This window comes from Somniosus microcephalus, chromosome 26 (assembly GCF_052327205.1).
Source record: "Somniosus microcephalus isolate GS21.2 chromosome 26, FLI_Smic_1.0, whole genome shotgun sequence".
In the NCBI taxonomy this organism is placed as follows: domain Eukaryota; kingdom Metazoa; phylum Chordata; class Chondrichthyes; order Squaliformes; family Somniosidae; genus Somniosus; species Somniosus microcephalus.
This window is the reverse complement of record NC_141012.1, coordinates 11,765,596-11,782,826: the sequence shown is the minus strand read 5'-3', so window position 1 is coordinate 11,782,826 and position 17,231 is coordinate 11,765,596. Positions and strand designations below refer to the sequence as shown.

The 17,231-nt window shown below is 49.0% G+C and overlaps 1 protein-coding gene across 2 annotated transcripts in view; it reads right to left on the bottom strand.

The window, feature by feature from the left end:
• Nucleotides 1-17,231, bottom strand: part of dscaml1 (Down syndrome cell adhesion molecule like 1) — a 703,857-nt gene that overhangs the window by 88,942 nt on the left and 597,684 nt on the right. For both annotated transcript variants that reach the window (XM_085967838.1, XM_085967839.1), the window contains 3 exons: nt 10,936-11,089; nt 4,966-5,083; nt 2,102-2,265 (listed from right to left, as the gene is read on the bottom strand). In XM_085967838.1, coding sequence (XP_085823964.1) covers nt 2,102-2,265; nt 4,966-5,083; nt 10,936-11,089 — 436 coding nt within the window. The remainder of the gene's footprint in view (nt 1-2,101; nt 2,266-4,965; nt 5,084-10,935; nt 11,090-17,231) is intronic.

Genomic DNA, 17,231 nt, shown 5'->3' with positions numbered 1-17,231 from the left:
GCCAGGTGCTTTTTTAGAGGTGTTACACCTTTTATGATGCTCAAACATCACGTGTGTCTCTCCCTCGCACACATAGAATTTACAGCACAGAAACAGGCCATTCGGTCCAACTGGTCCACACCGGTGTTTGTGCTCCGCCCGAGCCTCCTCCCACCCCTCTTCATCTCATCCTATCACTATATCCTTCGATTCCTTTCCCCCTCGTGTGCTTATCTAGCTTCTCCTTAAATGCATCTATGCTATTGGCCTCAACTACTCCTTGTGGTAGCAAGTTCCACATTCCAACCACTCTCTGGGTAAAGAAGTTTCTCCTGAATTCCCTATTGGATTTATTAGTGACTATCTTATATTTATGACCTCTAGTTTTGGGCACGTACAATTTAGAATTTAATCCAAACTCCTTGATTGTGTTACAACCACACAACATACTGGCTGGGAGCAATGCCCCTCAGATAGGCATGAGAAAAAACAAAATCGTACAAGATTCTCACTCCTGATCAGTCTGATGGTCCTTCTGGGAAATGCACGTGTTTGGGTGTCTTGTAAGGGCAGAGTCAAGCTTAGCTGTGATAACCCCCACAGCCTGCAAACACGCACTGGGTAGTTGCGCACCTGAAGAACAGCAACTTGGGTGGAGCACTAGAAGGTAGCCTGCACCCATGGAACCACTCCCAGCAAGGGGTGGGCATGGGGGGGAAATCAGGGGGGGAAAAAATCTTTTGAAACAAAAAAAAATCGTACAAGTTATAATGAAAAAAGATGTCTCGAGTGGAAGGGGGGTTTTGTCCAAAGCTGTCACTCATTGCTGAGATCCAAATGACTGCCTAAACTAATTGAGCTTTGCTTTGGGAGATCACTGAAGCATCGTAGCCTTGTATCACACAATTGGTTATCTATTAATCTCTATGTAATGGATGAAGCGATGACCAACATGGAGTCTCTGATAATGAGGGGCGAACACCCAGAGAAAATAACAACAATTTGCCGCCTTTAAGGTAGACAATGGGCTCGAATTTCCAAGCCCCGTGGAGGCGGGTTTGGAGGCGGGAGTGGTGGGAAAATTGCAGAATCGGGGGGCACGAACCCATTCCACCTCCGTGCCAACGTCCCAGGAGGCGGGTACCCGACCTGTGCTGGGAGCCGCCTCCCCGAGGCGGGAAGAGGATTAGTGCCAATTAATTGCCTGTTAACAGGTAGTTAACAGGCAGTTTTTTGCCTAATCCCTATTTTTAGCCCTGAAGTGTGGGCTTCCCGACGGCTCCGAACCACGCCAAGTTAGCGAGGCAGACCGTCGGTCTGAAGGGGTTGGAGGGGTCGAGATGTCCGTTGTGCAGGTGAGTGATGGGTGCATGTGTGCAGAGGTAAGTGTGTGAGGTAAGTGATAAGTGTTTTAATAAGTTTTACTTACCTTTACTTTCTCCTGCAGGCTTCCTTCTTTCAGTTCTCGGGAGCGCCTCAGTTCATCGGCACAGAAAACAGAATGGCCGCTGAAATGTCAAAAGCTGCAGCCTCTGCTTTCTGGTCTGGAGAGATCTCTAACTGAGTCTGAGTAGAAGGACTCAAGTTAGAAGACAGATTGTCAGCGTTTGACAGCTTCACAGAGCTGTCAAACGCTGATTTTTAATCTGTCAACAGCCCTTGACAGATGAAATGTCAATCACTGACGTCACCAGTAACCAGGTGTCCATTAATTGGCCTGCTGAGCCCACTGGGCGGGCTTAACAAGGTCAATCAAGGGAAAATAGCGTGGGTTAGCCACAAGACGATGGAGGCGGGACTACAACCCAAAAAGTGGGAGTCCTGCCTCCATCACGTCCCGATTGACAAAATCCAGCCCAATGTCTCACGATGCTTTACAGGTGAGGAAGAAAGAAATAAACAGGAATAGATAAGAGGGATGGCGAAGGAAGAGGTTACGAGGGGACGACTTAAAGCTTGCTCAAAAAAAGATGGGTTTTGAGAAGAGAGAGCAGGGAGTGGGGCTAAGGTGCCTGGAGGCTCTTCCACCGATGGTGAGGCAAAGGGATGGCAGGGGAAATGCACACAGGGTCGGGAGAAACGAGCAGCTCAACTATGAGGCCGCAGGCGAGTCCACTCCTACCTTGCACCAGGAGGTTGACGATGATGGTATCGAAGCCCCAAGTGTTGGTGGCGGTGCAAGTATAATAACCAGAATCCTCTGCCCTGACTGAGCGAAGAAACAATGTCCCGTTGTTGAAGATCAGTCTGTGGCCGTCGACTTGCACTGGGATAGCAGAGTCCTCACTGCAACAAACACAACCCTACTGTTAATCACTACACAAGATGCTATTAGACCTCTCATTTGTTTCTTTCCAATTAAGATTTCTCATTACAAGGCCGCAACTCTTTAATTGTCTGTGGTGGCACGGCTTTCGGAGCTTTTCCAGAGTACAGATTACGTTCTTTTGTGCGGTTCGTACTTCCTCTTTTTAATTTATTTTCACCCCTTTGCTGGAGCCAGGGTCGCCAACCCTGGTTGGACGTTTTGCTGGAGGTTCTCAGCACACGACCGCCCCGTTCCCCCACACTCCAGCCATTGGTCGCCCAACACGTCCGTCCTTGCGGTGTCCCGCCTTCCCACGGCCAACTGGGAAACGAAAAGACTCTTGGATGATTCTTGACTCTGTCTCTCAGTCAAACAGCCTTTCTTCCCCACCCCCCCTCCGCCATCTCCAATATTTTTATATCGAATAAGTGAAAATGCTCAAAGAAAATGAAAAAGAAAAGCACAATTTTTTTGTAACGTCCCGATGATTTTTCTCCCTGGTTGGCCGCAGCAGTTGCCCTGGAGATTAATCTTCAATTCCTGGAGACTCCAGGCCAATCCTGGAGAGTTGGCGACCCTATTTGTAGCAGGTGACTGGACCTGCGTGCCATGGCCTGTGGAGGTAGGTCTGACCACATTCCAGAAGGGATTCTGCAAATGCTACTCTGAAACTAGCCCTTTGTGGGAGCACCCCAGGAATAACTGATTCTCTCTCTCTCTCTCTCTCTCTCTCTCTCGTTCTGTCTACGTTTTCTGCCGGGAGGACGTCATTGGCCACTGCTGAACATCTGCCACAATGACATAGTTGAGATCAGGACCCCAACAATCTGGGAGACTTGCAGGTGCAAGCTCTGTGGTGCCGTGTTGCATTGCACCATCAGGTTCATGCCGTAGCAACAGGTCCATTTATCTCAACTCTATAAAGTCTTTATAGGAAAGCCCAGAGCTAATGTTGTTTGAAATTCTTTTAACACTTATATTTCCTCTGTTCCCCTTCCTATTGTTAAACCATTTACAATAACTTAAGGTGGAGATAGACAGATTTTTGCAAGATAAGGGAATGAAGGGTTATGGGGAGCAGGCAGGGAAGTGGCTTTGAGCCCAAGATCAGCCATGATCTTATTGAATGGCGGAGCAGGCTCGAGGGGCCAAGTGGCCTATTCCTGCTCCTATTTCTTATGGTCTTATGTTCTTAAATGGGTTATTGCTGCTATTCAAATAGTAGAGTGAGGTCTATTATAAACACGTTAAACAGTTAGGGGGAAAAATTGGGTTGCGCTATCGGGGCGCAAAGCCCATAGCGCCCAGGCGCGGCGCCGCTAACACCTCCCACAAAATTCAGCGGGAGGTTAGCGGCGGCAGTAGCCGGTAGTGCCCTGTGGCGCTGCGCCTCCGCTGATGACGTCATCGTCGTGCACAGAGCCCCACTCGCACCCCAGCCGCAACCTTCGGCTGCGCCCCCTTGACCCAACGCCGGACGATATGTCCGACAGGGTCAGGGTGGCGTTTTCGCAGCCGCGGCGGCGATATTTAAAGGGGCAGGTGTCGGGCGGCCATTTTTTTCTCTGGCTGCCTGCCAGCGCCTGCCCCCCTTCCCCTCTTATATTCGGGGGATCCAGCTGCGATCATCCAGCCCGGCACTCCCCTTGTGTGCCGGGCTGCTTTCCCGGCACCCGGCTCCCCGGTGGTCCAGCAGGGCCCCGGCGTGCGCAGTGCTAGGGAGGGAGGCCTGCAATAGCGCGGCGCGACGTGCCGATGTTGCACGTAGTGCCACGAAATTCACTGGTTGCGCCCCAGGAAGGAGGGGGAGCGCTTCCAGTAAACTCTCACCTCCTGCTTGGGGAACTACCACTGATTTTACGCTGCAGGGGCACTAACTTTTTCGGGGCGCAACCGAATTTTTCCCCCTTAGTGATTAATATCACGAACAATAATTTCAGGTTATGGTATTCTGGTTGGTTGGGGGTTTGTCAGATTGCACGCTGTCCTATTCTTTGTTATCGTCCTTCTTTGCTCGATGAATATCATTAGACGTCTGAGCAGCAAACATCTCCATGGCAACTGCCAATGCTGTTTGCATGCCTGGTCAATAAGATAGCGTCATTCTGAGGGACCGAGTGTCTTGTTAGCGTCGCCTCATTCCCAAAATGAGCCGTCTCACTGCACAGGCTCCCAAAGCTGATTCTGGCTCAGGGTCCTGCAAAACCTCCCAATGGGGAGTAGTCCAGTCCAAACATCAGGTTTCCCAGGAGGACCTCCGCCACCTACAATGACAAGGGCAGCAGGCGCATGGGAACACCAGCACCTCCAAGTCACACACACCATCCTGACTTGGAAGTATATCGGCCGTTCCTTCATCGTCGCTGGGTCAAAATCCTGGCACTCCCTCCTGAACAGCACTGTGGGAGTACCTTCACCACACGGACTGCAGCGGTTCAAGAAGGCGGCTCACCACCACCTTCTCAAGGGCAATTAGGGATGGGCAATAAATGCTGGCCTTGCCGGTGACGCCCAGATCCCATGAACGAATAAAAAAAACCTGAATGCTTTTAGCTGCTGGTCCCAACACACCCTCCTTGTACCGTTATGACTGATAGGTTGGGCCTGGCAGCCCGTTAAAGCCCCAGAGGCGGGGATTCACAGATAATCGGCTGTTGCCATGCAGTGAGTAAGTTTACCTGTCTTTTGTCCACTTGATGGTAGGTCCAGGCTCACCCACAGCTCTACACGGTAGCAACACGTTTCTCATCCAAGGAGTGGTCACTGTTCCTCCAAATGCAATAATCTTTGCTGGGGCTGTAATTCAAAACAGGGACGCTTTAGTTATTCACTTCTACAGTGTGCACTACAATATATAGTACAGTACATAGTGCACAATACCTAGGGCACTAGTACAATATGCAGCGTATAGTACAGTTCCCAACATATCGTGCACTATAGTCTTCTTCTTAGGCAGTCCCTCGGAACCGAGGATGACTTGCTTCCACAGTAAAAATGAGTTCGCAGGTGACTGATGAGTCCAATGCGGGACCTACAGTCTCTGTCACAGGTGGGGCAGACGGTGGTTGAAGGGGCGGGTGGGTGGGGTGCTTGGGTTGATGTGCGCTCCTTCCGCTGTTTGCGCTTGGCTTCCGCTTGCTCCCGGCGAAGAGACTCGAGGTGCTCGGCGCCTTCCCGGATGCTTCTCCTCCACTTTGTGCGGTCTTGGGCCAGGGATTACCAGGTGTCGGTGGGGATGTTGCACTTTTTCAAGGAGGATTTGAGGGTGTCCTTGAAGCGTTTCCTCTGCCCATCTGGGGCTCTCTTGCCGTGTCGGAGCTCCGAGTAGAGCGCTTGTTTTGGGAGTCTCGTATCGGGCATGTGGATGATGTGGCCCGTCCATCGGAGCTGATCGAGCGAGGTCAGAGCTTCGATGCTGGGGATGTTGGCCTGAGCTAGAACATTAACGCTGGTGTGCCTATCCTGCCAATGGATTTGCAGGATATATAGTATAATATAGTAAAATAATATACTGTGTGGCGTATGGTGCGCAGTATACAAGGATACAGGAAACTTTCGATTTACCAGCACCTAAATAACCGGAAATCTCGGTTAGCCGGCAAAATTCAGGAGTAGGTTCAGGTAAGTTTTATTACTTGCCTTCCTCGATCTGTTGCTGTGCAAGGGTGTGGCTGCAGCTGTTGCTAAGCTACAGAGACACTTGGAGCTTGTGGCCACTGTTCTGAACTTGTTGCTAAGCAACAGGGTTTGTTGCTTTATACGGAGCTGTCAGCTCTCCATATCTTTTACTATAGCTTTCGGTTTTCCGGAATTTTTGATGAACCGGCACCACGTCGGTCCCGTTGGTACCAGATTAAAAAAAAAGTTTCCTGTACCTCATTTAATAAAAGAAATCTTTGGTGCCAAGTCGGTGCCGGATAAAAAAAAGTTTCCTGTAGTATATTATACAGTTTGTAATGCATTATTTAAAAACACCCTAAGACAATTCAGGGAAAACAATCTGGGAAATTAATCTCCGAGCCCAAAAGATGTTCAGAAACAGGGTCCAGGAGATCAAAGTGACGTGAGGTACAAACCCAAGTCCCATCTACTTTCTGTACGCAGTGATATTAGCCACAGCGAGTGAAAATATCACTCAGAAATCACAGAAATCACAGAAACCCCACAGTGCAGATAGGGGCCATTTCGGCCCATCGAGCCTGCACCGACACATATCCCACCCGATCCCCGTAACCCCTACACCAACACATATCCCACCCTATCCCCGTAACCCCACGTATTTAATCCCCCTAACACTAAGGGTCAATTTATCATAGCCAATCAACCTAACCTGCACATCTTTGGACTGTGGGAGGAAACCGGAGCACCCGGAGGAAACCCACGCAAACACGGGGAGAATGTGCAAACTCCACACAGACAGTCACCCGAGGCCGGATTCGAACCCGGGTCCCTGGCGCTGTGAGGCAACAGTGCTAACCACTATGCCACCGTGCTGCCCTCTGCACCTAACCTTAAAGGATACCTTAAAGGAACAACAGTGGATTCTTGTGCATGCTGCCATCTTAGCAGTAGTTCAAACATTCTATTGTATACTCTGAATAATTTATTCCTGCTTCCAAGGTACTGACTGGGGTATCGTTCCACAGACACCGGCAGCCCTCCAGCACTTTGCATTCTGCACATGCGATATAGATAATGAGCATTAGCACCTCCCAAACCCGCGACCTCTTCCACCTAGAAGGACAAGGGCAGCAGGCGCATGGGAACATCACCATCTCCAAGTTCCCCTCCAAGTCACACACCATCCTGGCTTGGAAATATATTGCCGATCCTTCATCGTCGCCGGGTCAAAATCACAGAATCACAGAATCACAGAAACCTCACAGTGCAGATAGAGGCCATTTCGGTCCATCGAGCCTGCACCGACACATATCCCACCCGATCCCCGTAACCCCTACACCAACACATATCCCACCCTATCCCCGTAACCCCACGTATTTAATCCCCCCAACACGAAGGGTCAATTTTTATCATAGCCAATCAACCTAACCCGCACATCTTTGGACTGTGGGAGGAAACCGGAGCACCCGGAGGAAACCCACGCAAACACGGGGAGAATGTGCAAACTCCACACAGACAGTCACCCGAGGCCGGATTTGAACCCGGGTCCCTGGCGCTGTGAGGCAACAGTGCTAACCACTATGCCACCGTGCCAAAATGCCACTATGCCAAAATCCTGGAACTCCCTCCTTAACAGCACTGTGGGAGCACCTTCACCACACGGACTGCAGCGGTTCAAGAAAGTGGCTCACCACCACCTTCTCAAGGGGCAACTAGAGATGGATGGGCAATAAATGCTGGCTTTGCCAGCGATGCCCACATCCCATGAACGAATTTAAAAAAAGGAGGCTGCTGATTCACTCCCGGTCGAGCCGCATTCTGCCCTCAATCAATGTCCACAACCATGCATCATGCAGCAGGGGTCACGAGAGCAGTAACCCTGGCTGATTTCTCTCTGTGTTGCCCTGGGGGGCGGGGGGGGGGTGTCGCCCAATTGCTGTGCCCTTATTACTGCCCTAACTAACGTCTGCTAACTCAGGGCAGACCAGGGATTAAACCCGAGACCTTCTGGGCTTCATTACTGTGCAGCATAACATCAGGTGGCTATATTACCCACTAGGCCATCGCCAGAGTTTTATTTTGTTCATTTACGGGATGTGGGCGTTGCTGGCAAGGCCAGCATTTATTGCCCATCCCTAGTTGCCCCTGAGAAGGTGGTGGTGAGCCTCCTTCTTGAACCACTGCAGTCCGTGAGGTGAAGGTGCTCCCACAGTGCTGTTAGGGAGGGTGTTCCAAGATTTTGACCCGGCGATGATGAAGGAACGGCGATATATTTCTAAGTCAGGATGGTGTGTGACTTGGAGGGGAACTTGAAGGTGGTGGTGTTCCCATGTGCCTGCTGCCCTTGTCCTTCTAGGTGGTAGAGGTCGTGGGTTTGGGAGGAGCTGTCGAAGAAGCCTTGGCGAGTTGCTGCAGTGCATCTTGTAGATGGTGCACACTGCAGCCACGGTGCGCCGGTGGTGGAGGGAGTGAATGTTTAAGGTGGTGGATGGGGTGCCAATCAAGCGGGCTGCTTTGTCCTGGATGGTGTCAAACTTCCAGCGCGCACGACTAATTCTTACATGACATTGTTCTCAGGCACAACCCCTTTCATCTCCCCGATACAAGTGGCAGAGTCTTGCCAATTAATGTAGACTTCACTGACGCACGAAGGGCTTGCAGGGCTCACACCATAAACAGTTATTGTTGAGTGAAATTTTTTCTCCAGCCCCCACACTCCAGGGACAGGTCGACTGAAGGCAGGCTCCCAAGGGGAATCGAATCCCTATTGCTGCTCAGATGCCAACTAATGAGCTACTGCAGCAACTCCTCTTATAATGAAGCACCGAGCTCGAGAGGCAGAAAGGGGGGAATTAGGGTCATTACTTGCTGTGTTATCATTTACCAGATAGGAGAGCTTGACCTGCTGGGTTAATAACACCCGTGCAGCGTACAAACTGACAATGCACTTTTACATAAGATTGTCTGATTGCACGCGAAATGAGATATTGAAAAAAATATAAAAGGGCCAACGCATTAAAAACACAAGATTACAGTGAGAAAAGAGGAGGCAGACAGGGAAAAGAACACAACTTTTACAGCATTCATCTGTGTATCTTCTCATCATTTTCTCCAAAACAGAGCTATAAAGCAAAATGCCGCGGATAAAACAGCCAAGTTAACATTAGAGGTGCAGACCCGTCTGATGAAGTAGTTTCGGACTTTTCTACTTTAAAAAAAAAACCTCATGTTGGCTTGCTGTTAACCCTTTACATGGTGCTGCCAGGATCGTAGAAATACCACCTGATGTAATAAAACTCACTACTCTCTTGGTTTGAGTATAAAGCAAGGCTTTAATCAACTTGTTTCAGAACATGGAGGTCTAGTTGTACTTCACTAGCTCCTTGTCTTACAAAATGTCCCTGGGCAAGCTGGGGCCACGCCCGAGTATTTATACTCCTTGGACGGCGCCACCAGCTGGCCGTCCAGCGTTATTTCACAAGTAGTTTCTTTATGATGATGAGATTTATAACACCACCCAGTGTCATGGTTGAATGTGCTTGGATGGCATTTCACGCTGATGCATTTGAGGCCGTTTGTCAGTGGGCCAGAGGTGGTCAGCTGGGCTGGGTTGCTGGGGAGCTCTTTCGAATTAAACCATCATCCAGCACGTCACTCCGAGTGCCCTGGTTGTGTTAGTTAGCCTCCTCTTTAGCAAAGGACATGAGTCACCTGTGGGGAGTAGTGGGTTGAGTTGTAGGAAATGGTCCAAGTTATTGATATTTCCCCTGTTCTAAGCAGAGGCTGAATATCATGTACTTAGATTGGTATCCATCCAATAGAAGGGGGAAGCACCTTCTCCTGGTCAGCAGCACGAGCTATGCTGGCCTGTAGAGGACAGGGGGCTTTTGTTTTCTTGTGGGTAAGGGGCTGGAGAGGCAGGGGGGGAGTGGAAAATTCAGAGGCTAGTTAAGGGTTGGTGTATCCTAGATTGGCAGAATGATTGGGTTGAGACCATGACCGGAGTCATGATGGTTGGGCATATGAGTGCAACTTGGGAGGCAACACACCTTGAATGATCGGACACAAGTATACACCTGTGATTCACAAAATGTCCAGTGTCTGATCTGGGTGATGTCATCGTGCATAGGTGCGACCATATACAGAATGGGGAGGGGACATGTATCTCTCAATTTGTTTTGGTAAGTGCTGTGTCCTCCCCTTCCTCCCCCCTCCCCTCCCCACTCCTACAAATCCCAGAACAGGTCCTTATACATCCCCTTGTGGCTAGGGAACAGATAACCAATCCATGGGAATGCTGCAGGATAGGAACATAGGAACGTAGGAATTGCAAGATGAAAAAAGGCCACAGTCCATCTAGTTTGCCTTCTACCATCCTGGTAGTCGCATGAAACACTGATAATAGAGTTGCTGATGAATCATAGCAATCAATCTCTATCAATTGGTCTACAGCACACCCAGACATGAGGCACGGAGAACCTTAGTGGTGGAGAGTTTTGGGAACCATAGGTTCAAAGTCACATGTTCCTTCCTAGCATGTTACACAAAATTCTTACAGGGCTTAACAGGGTAGATGCAGGGAGGATGTTTCCCCTGGCTGGGGAGTCTAGAACCAGGGGTCACAGTCTCAGAATAAGGGGTCGGCCATTTAGGACTGAGATGAGGAGAAACTTCTGAGAGGGTGGTGAATCTTTGGAATTCTCTACCCCAGAGGACTGTGGAGGCTGACGTTGAGTGTATTCAAGACAGAGATCGATAGATGTTTGAATATTAAGGGAATCAAGGGATATGGGGATAGTGCAGGAAAGTGGAGATGAGGTAGAAGATTAGCCATGATCTTATTGAATGGCGGAGCAGGCTCGAGGGGCCGAATGGCCGACTCCTGCTCCTATTTCTTATGTTCTACTTAACCACATGTCATGTCTCAAATTCATGTCCCAAATGTAATGGTACAGGTGTCCTAAAAAGGAGGGGAAAAAGGAGAGGAAGTACAATGTTAACGAGGCAGCTGATGTTTGCTGACATACCCTTTGCTGCTGGCTCGCCGGTGACTTTATGGCTAACGTTCCCTCGGCCGGCCGATGTGACTGCCGCCACCCACAGCAGGTACTGCTGTCTGCGGTTCAGGTTCGGGATTCGGTAGTACAGGGTCTCTGGGGAAGCCTCGTATTCGCTGGGAGCCTGTGAAGGAGGAACAGTCCGGTCAGTCGGTAGCAACAGCACCTGGTGCGCTTGGCAGCAGTAAAAATGCAGACAGGTCGATGCTCGCGAGGGGAAATCGCACTGGAGTTTGCGCGTCCAACCTCTAGACCAGGAGCCCCCACAACCCAACCACTGGGCTGCCCAGCTTTTGACACAGGGCTGCGCTTCAAGTATTCGAAAGTCATCGACCTCTTCATTCATCTGCCGGCTGCATTTTGAGGTGGTTTTCCAAGTACATGACAGCAGTGGGGATGTCTTGCCTTTGATGACAACAACAACTTGCAATTATATAGCGTCTTTATTTTAGTGAAACATCCCAAGGTACTTCACAAGAACGTTACCAAACATAATTCGACACCAAGCCACATAAGGAGATATTAGGACAGGTGACCAAAAGCTTGAGGTAGGTTTTAAGGAGAGTCTTAAAGGAAGAGAGGGAGAGATTTAGGGAGGGAATTCCAGAGCTTAGGGCCCAAGCAACTGAAGACACGGCCACCAATGGTGGAGCGATGAAAATTGGGGATGCTCAAGAGGCCAGATTTGGAGGAGGGCAGAGATCTCGTAAGGTTGTAGGGCTGGAGGAGGTCACAGAGATAGGGCGGGGCGAGGCCAAGGAGGGATTTGAACACAAGGATGAGAATCTTAAAATCGAGGTCTTGTTGGACCGGGAGCCAATGTAGGTCAGCGAGCACAGGGGTGATGGGTGAACGGGACTTGGTGTGAATTAGGACACGGGGCAGCGAGCACAGGGGTGATGGGTGAACGGGACTTGGTGTGAATTAGGACACGGGCAGCAGAATTTTGAATGAGCTCAAGTTTACGAAGGGTGCAATGTGGGAGACCGACCAGGAGAGCATCGCCTCAGTAGTGATGTTTTGTTGGGTTTCCTTCAGAAGGGTGATAGGCCTATAATTCCTGAGCATATTGGTCTCACCTGGGAGTTAAAGGTGCCCTGTCTTCTCAAAGAAGCAGTCGGCTATGTGTCTTATCATTTGCTTGTGGAGGGAGCACCACCGTTGTCATCAAGCAATCGACAAGCGAGGTGATGCAATTCATGTCATCATGTAGTGTACATGCAACAAATGAAAGGTGTGTCGATTCATTTTTCATGATCATACGGCACCTTTAAATAATACCTAGAAACTCGCTGCTATTGGCAAGATAACCTGTTAAAGGTCCTTGCGCTAGAAAGCCAGAGAAGTTTTCTTAAGCTTTGAACACGCTAACTGACGTAAGAAAACTACTAGGCACTTGGTCTAAGCGTTAAACAAAGCTTTAATCAACTGTTTTACAACATGGAGGTCTAGTTGTGTCCTTCACTAGTTCCTGTTAAGAATGTCCTGTGCAAGCTGGGCCCATGCCCGAGTATTTATACTCTCCCTGGACAGCGCCACCCGCAGGCCGCTCAGTATTATTTCATAAGTCTTTCTTTCATGAATGACTGATTCATGTCACTAACGGTTGTTGGATTCGACGTCGACAAGTCTCCCTGATCTCTGTTGCCATTGGTGCTACTTTCCTCCTGTGATGTCACGGTGAGGGGGCGCAACATTCCGAGGTTAGTCATGTGATGCGTTTAACGGCCATAAAACAGGGTGGGGCGGGGCTCAATCTCATAGGTTTCCTGCCTTAGCTGTGAATATAGGATGCCCAGGTCTACCCTTGCAGCTGCTATGCACGTGGGCTGGGCGAATGTTGGCCAACCCTACACCAATGTTCCCATCAAGTTGTGCAGCCGCGCGGTTGTCTGGAGCTCCCGTGCAGGCCGCGCACTGGCTTTTAGACGGATAAAACCGCCCGTGCGTGAGAATTTGAATGGGCCGTGTAGCCCCTTAAAGGGGCCGGGCACACAAAAAAAAATGAACGGGAAGATTGACGTGCGTTCTTTAGGGAAAAGTACTAAAGTTAGTAGGAAAAGAAAGATATTTGGGTGTTCTAGCGCACAGATCTATGTGACCAGTGCCATGAGGCGATAGCTAGTGCAAATTGGGGGTTGGAGATGAATAGTTGGAGATGAATTTTCTAGATTTTCCCTCCCCCTCAATTGGCCTGGGTTTTATTTGTTTATTTCACCTCTCCCAGGATATCACGCGGTTTTGGGTGGGGTGGGGAGTGTATATATCGTGACGCACAAGGGATCGCAGTTGTATGGGCCGGGCTGGGTGACCCAGAGGATCTTTTCCTGTCCGCCACTGTCGTATGTTCGTGAATCACTTTGGAACATCTGGGGAGCAGCCAGATGCCTCAGAAGAAGGAGCTACTGTATCAGCAGATTTCTTCCTGATCCCCCCTCCCCACCCTCCGAGGACCCATCAAGGACCGAACTGGTGCCCTCAGTGTTTTCAGCCGGGAAGCAACCAGAAGATGGCATCTGAAAAGAACCACCTGCAGCTGGAAGAGGAAAACCCAGGATGGATATAAAAGGCGGAGAAACAGGAAACGAAACAGAGAGCGGTCGTTATTTTTTATTCTCTTTTCAAAAATTGTTTTCTGGCCGACACCCAAAAAAGGTGCATCATACTTTAATCAAAATTAAGCAGCTCGGTATCTTTTTCATTAGTCAGATAGGAAAATGCGACTTGGACAGTTTCCAATTACACGCCTATCGTGCCATCGGTTTACAAGTCATTTTCCTACAAAGAGACTGCAAAAGAAACCAACAAAAAAAACGGTTGAGTTTTTTAGTAATCTGGAACCCTGGCCCTACACTCCACCGATAAGGAGACAGGAGGTCTACAAATTACTACTTATCAAAAGCTCTGCTTCAAATTCATTTCAATATCTGAGCCGTACGTTGCCATGGAGATGTAATCTGTTCATCAAAGCGGCTGGTTAAAACCATGGGGATCTGATACTGTTATTTGCTGGCATGTTGTCAAAGCTGCCTTGAAAAATCTACAATAACACTGGGCACAATCCATGTAATTTTAGAGAGAATACATTACAGCCCAAACCCCCTCTGTCACTTTTGGCCTACAGTCGTAACAGAATTTTAAATGCAAATGCCTCAGAAAAGAAGGTATGTAAAAAAAAAAAGATTGACTGTCCAGCCAATGCACAGATACCAGCCATTCTTTCACAGCAGGGAGACTGCAGCTCTCAATGTTCAATCTGATTGTTGTTTCACTGACTGCATAGTTCCTGAATGAAGAGCTAGTGAGGCTGAGCTTGCGAGCCGGAGGAAGATTGTGTTCAGGGTGCCCCCTTGACAGTATGTTGTACCAAGGAACAGCAGGTGATGGATTGGGGCCTGCAATTTTCTAATAAGGCGAGTCCTTGTTGGGGGAGGCAAATTAGGGATGCCAACCCTTCAGAATTGGCCAGGAATCTCCAGGAATTGAAGATTAATCTCCTGCTGTGAGCAACCCAGGAGAAAAATCGTAGGGGGCGTTAAACGAACTGAAGTGTTTTGGTTTTTCCATTTTCTTTTGAAGACTTTTGTTTAGTAGTTATAAAAATATTGGTGCTGCGGCGAGGGGGAAAGGCTGTTTGACCGACAATCGAGACTCATCCTATCGGATAACAAAGAGTTTGTTCGCTTTCCAATGGCGGCTCAGGGGAACAATGACGGGAGCCTTGGGGGGTGGGGGGGAGGGGCTGGAGGTGAGGGGTCATGTGACGAAACTTCCAGGACTACGTCCATCCAGAGTAGGCAAATGGAAGGCAAAAGGGCGGGCCCAACATTAAGCAGGAGGGCAGATATTTTCTTGTATTAATGGCTCACACCTAGGTGATCGAGCAGACAGTAACACAGCAGCAAAGGCCTGGAGGAGATTCCGCGATCCTCCCCTTTTTAGGCTCAGGAATGGGTTCACAATGAGAGGAAGATGATGGCTTAGAAAGAATGATTTTTTTTAAAGAGCAGGGCAAATACCTCAGCTTATTATCCGATCTGTGCCACTGTTGAAGTTTGTTGACTTTCTGCCCACTGTCAACATTTCTAAGCTGCTGTACTCGCTCCCCTTTCCCATGTACTCGTCGAGTATATTCAAGGCTGAGATCGATAGATTTTTGGACTCTAGGGGAATCAAGGGGTATGGAGATCGGGCGGGGCAAGTGGAGATGAGGTCGAAGATCAACCATGATCTTATTGAATGGCGGAGCAGGCTCGAGAGGCCGAATGGCTGACTCCTGCTCCTAATTCTTATGTTCTTATATAAACAGAGTCCCTTTAACACCCCTTTCACATTGCATCACATGGCGGGTCCCTGGTGCTGTGGCAGAGCCACCAAGGGACTCTTATATCGATGTACATAATTATCTGTAACAGAATGAATCTGTACCTGTATTCGTTTTACTGCATGTAAATAGTGCGGTCTCTGTAGAATTAAGACCAAACGCGATGACGTCACCACGTGGGTCACGTGACGTTCCCAACGGCGGGAAACGTGCTGACGTCATGACATCAGACTGAGGAGCCTTCTCTCTCAGTCCTCGTGGAGCCAGCATTGAGCATAGACCTGTTAGTTAGTTCTCCTGCGTTTTGATTGTTACTTCTGCAAAACAGTATTAAACTTCGTTTGGTTGACAGACTGACTCGATCTCAGTCCTTTGGTTAGGAATCTAGCAATTCCTACAGTGCCATCAATAGAAATGAAGCAGAGACTGTGAACAACCATTCAGAAATAGGGGGGATCTGGCTTGCTTCTTATGTTGGCTCTAACGTATCTAAGGCAGCAAAATATTTGCATTTCAAAAGCACGCTGGCCAATGAATACCAACCAAAATTCCCCGTGTGGTAGCAAAGACAGGCTTTATCGTTATATACTTCAAGTTAACCCAAACCATTTATCAGTGTTATTGTACTTTGCTGAATGTTCCTGTGCTTTGGTAATAGCTGCAGTGGGTACGGTCGTGTAGTGGTTATATTACTGGATCAATAATGCAGAAAACGCTAGTTCAAATCCCACCATGGGCAGTTTGGGAATTTGAATTCAGTTTAAAAATCTGGAAATAACAAACTGGCGTCAGTAAAAGTGACCCTGAAGCAGTCAGATTGCTGTAAAAACCCAACTGGTTCAGTAATGGCCTTTAGGGAAGGAAACCTGTTGTCCTTACCTGGTTTGGCCGATATGAGAATCTAATTCTACACCAATGTGGTTGACTCTTAACTGCCCTCTGACGTGGTCTAGCAAGCCACTGAGTTGCAGAAGGGCAACTAGGGACGGGCAATGAACGCCGGCTGACGTAATATAACTCACTACACACTTGGTTTGAGTATAAAGCAAGGCTTTAATCAACTTGTTTCAGAACATGGAGGTCTAGTTGTACTTCACTAGTTCCTTGTCTTACAAAATGTCCCTGGCAAGCTGGGGCCCACGCCCGAGTATTTATACTCCTGGGACGGCGCCACCAGCTGGCCGTCCAGCGTTATTTCATAGTTCGTTTCTCGATGATGAGATTTATGATATTGGTCTTGCCAGCGACACTCGCAGCCCAAGAATGAATGAAGAAGTTCCTGCCTCTGCTCATTGACACCCTCCAGGCTCTGTAACATGCCACTCCCATGTTGCTCCTGCATTGGCATAGGGCCCCAGGCCTGCCTTACTCCCAACCTTTAAGTTTTTCATGAAGAAAATTGATCATCACAACTGACCCTGCGAGGGTTGCATTCTTGTCGCAAAAAACATTGAACGGTAAAGAAAAAAACAGAAACATGAGAACAGATGACCGCCCTAGACTGCACCCAGCCACAATGTTCTCTCTAATTTTTTTTTTTTGGGTGCGCGGCCCCTTTAAGGGACTCTGCGGCCCATTCAACGTTTTTCCATTGTAACGCCGTCAAGTGGCCTGTGCGGGACCTCCAGATAGCCGCGCGGCCGCGCAGCTCAACGGGAACATTGCCCAGACACCGATCGGAGCATGGCAACAACAGCTTGCATTTATCTAGTGCCTTTAACATACTTAAAAAGTCCCAGGGTGCTTCACAGGAGCGTCATCAGACAAAAATTGACACCGAGCCAAAGAAGGAGACATTGGGCTCGAATTTCATCGGGCCGTTGAGGCGGGAGTGGAGGCGTGTGGGGGGTTAAAATTGCAAAAAACTGGCGGGTGGGCCCAACCCCGCCTCCAACCAATTTTCATTAAATCGTGTCTACTGGTCCCGTCTCTGTCCCGCCTT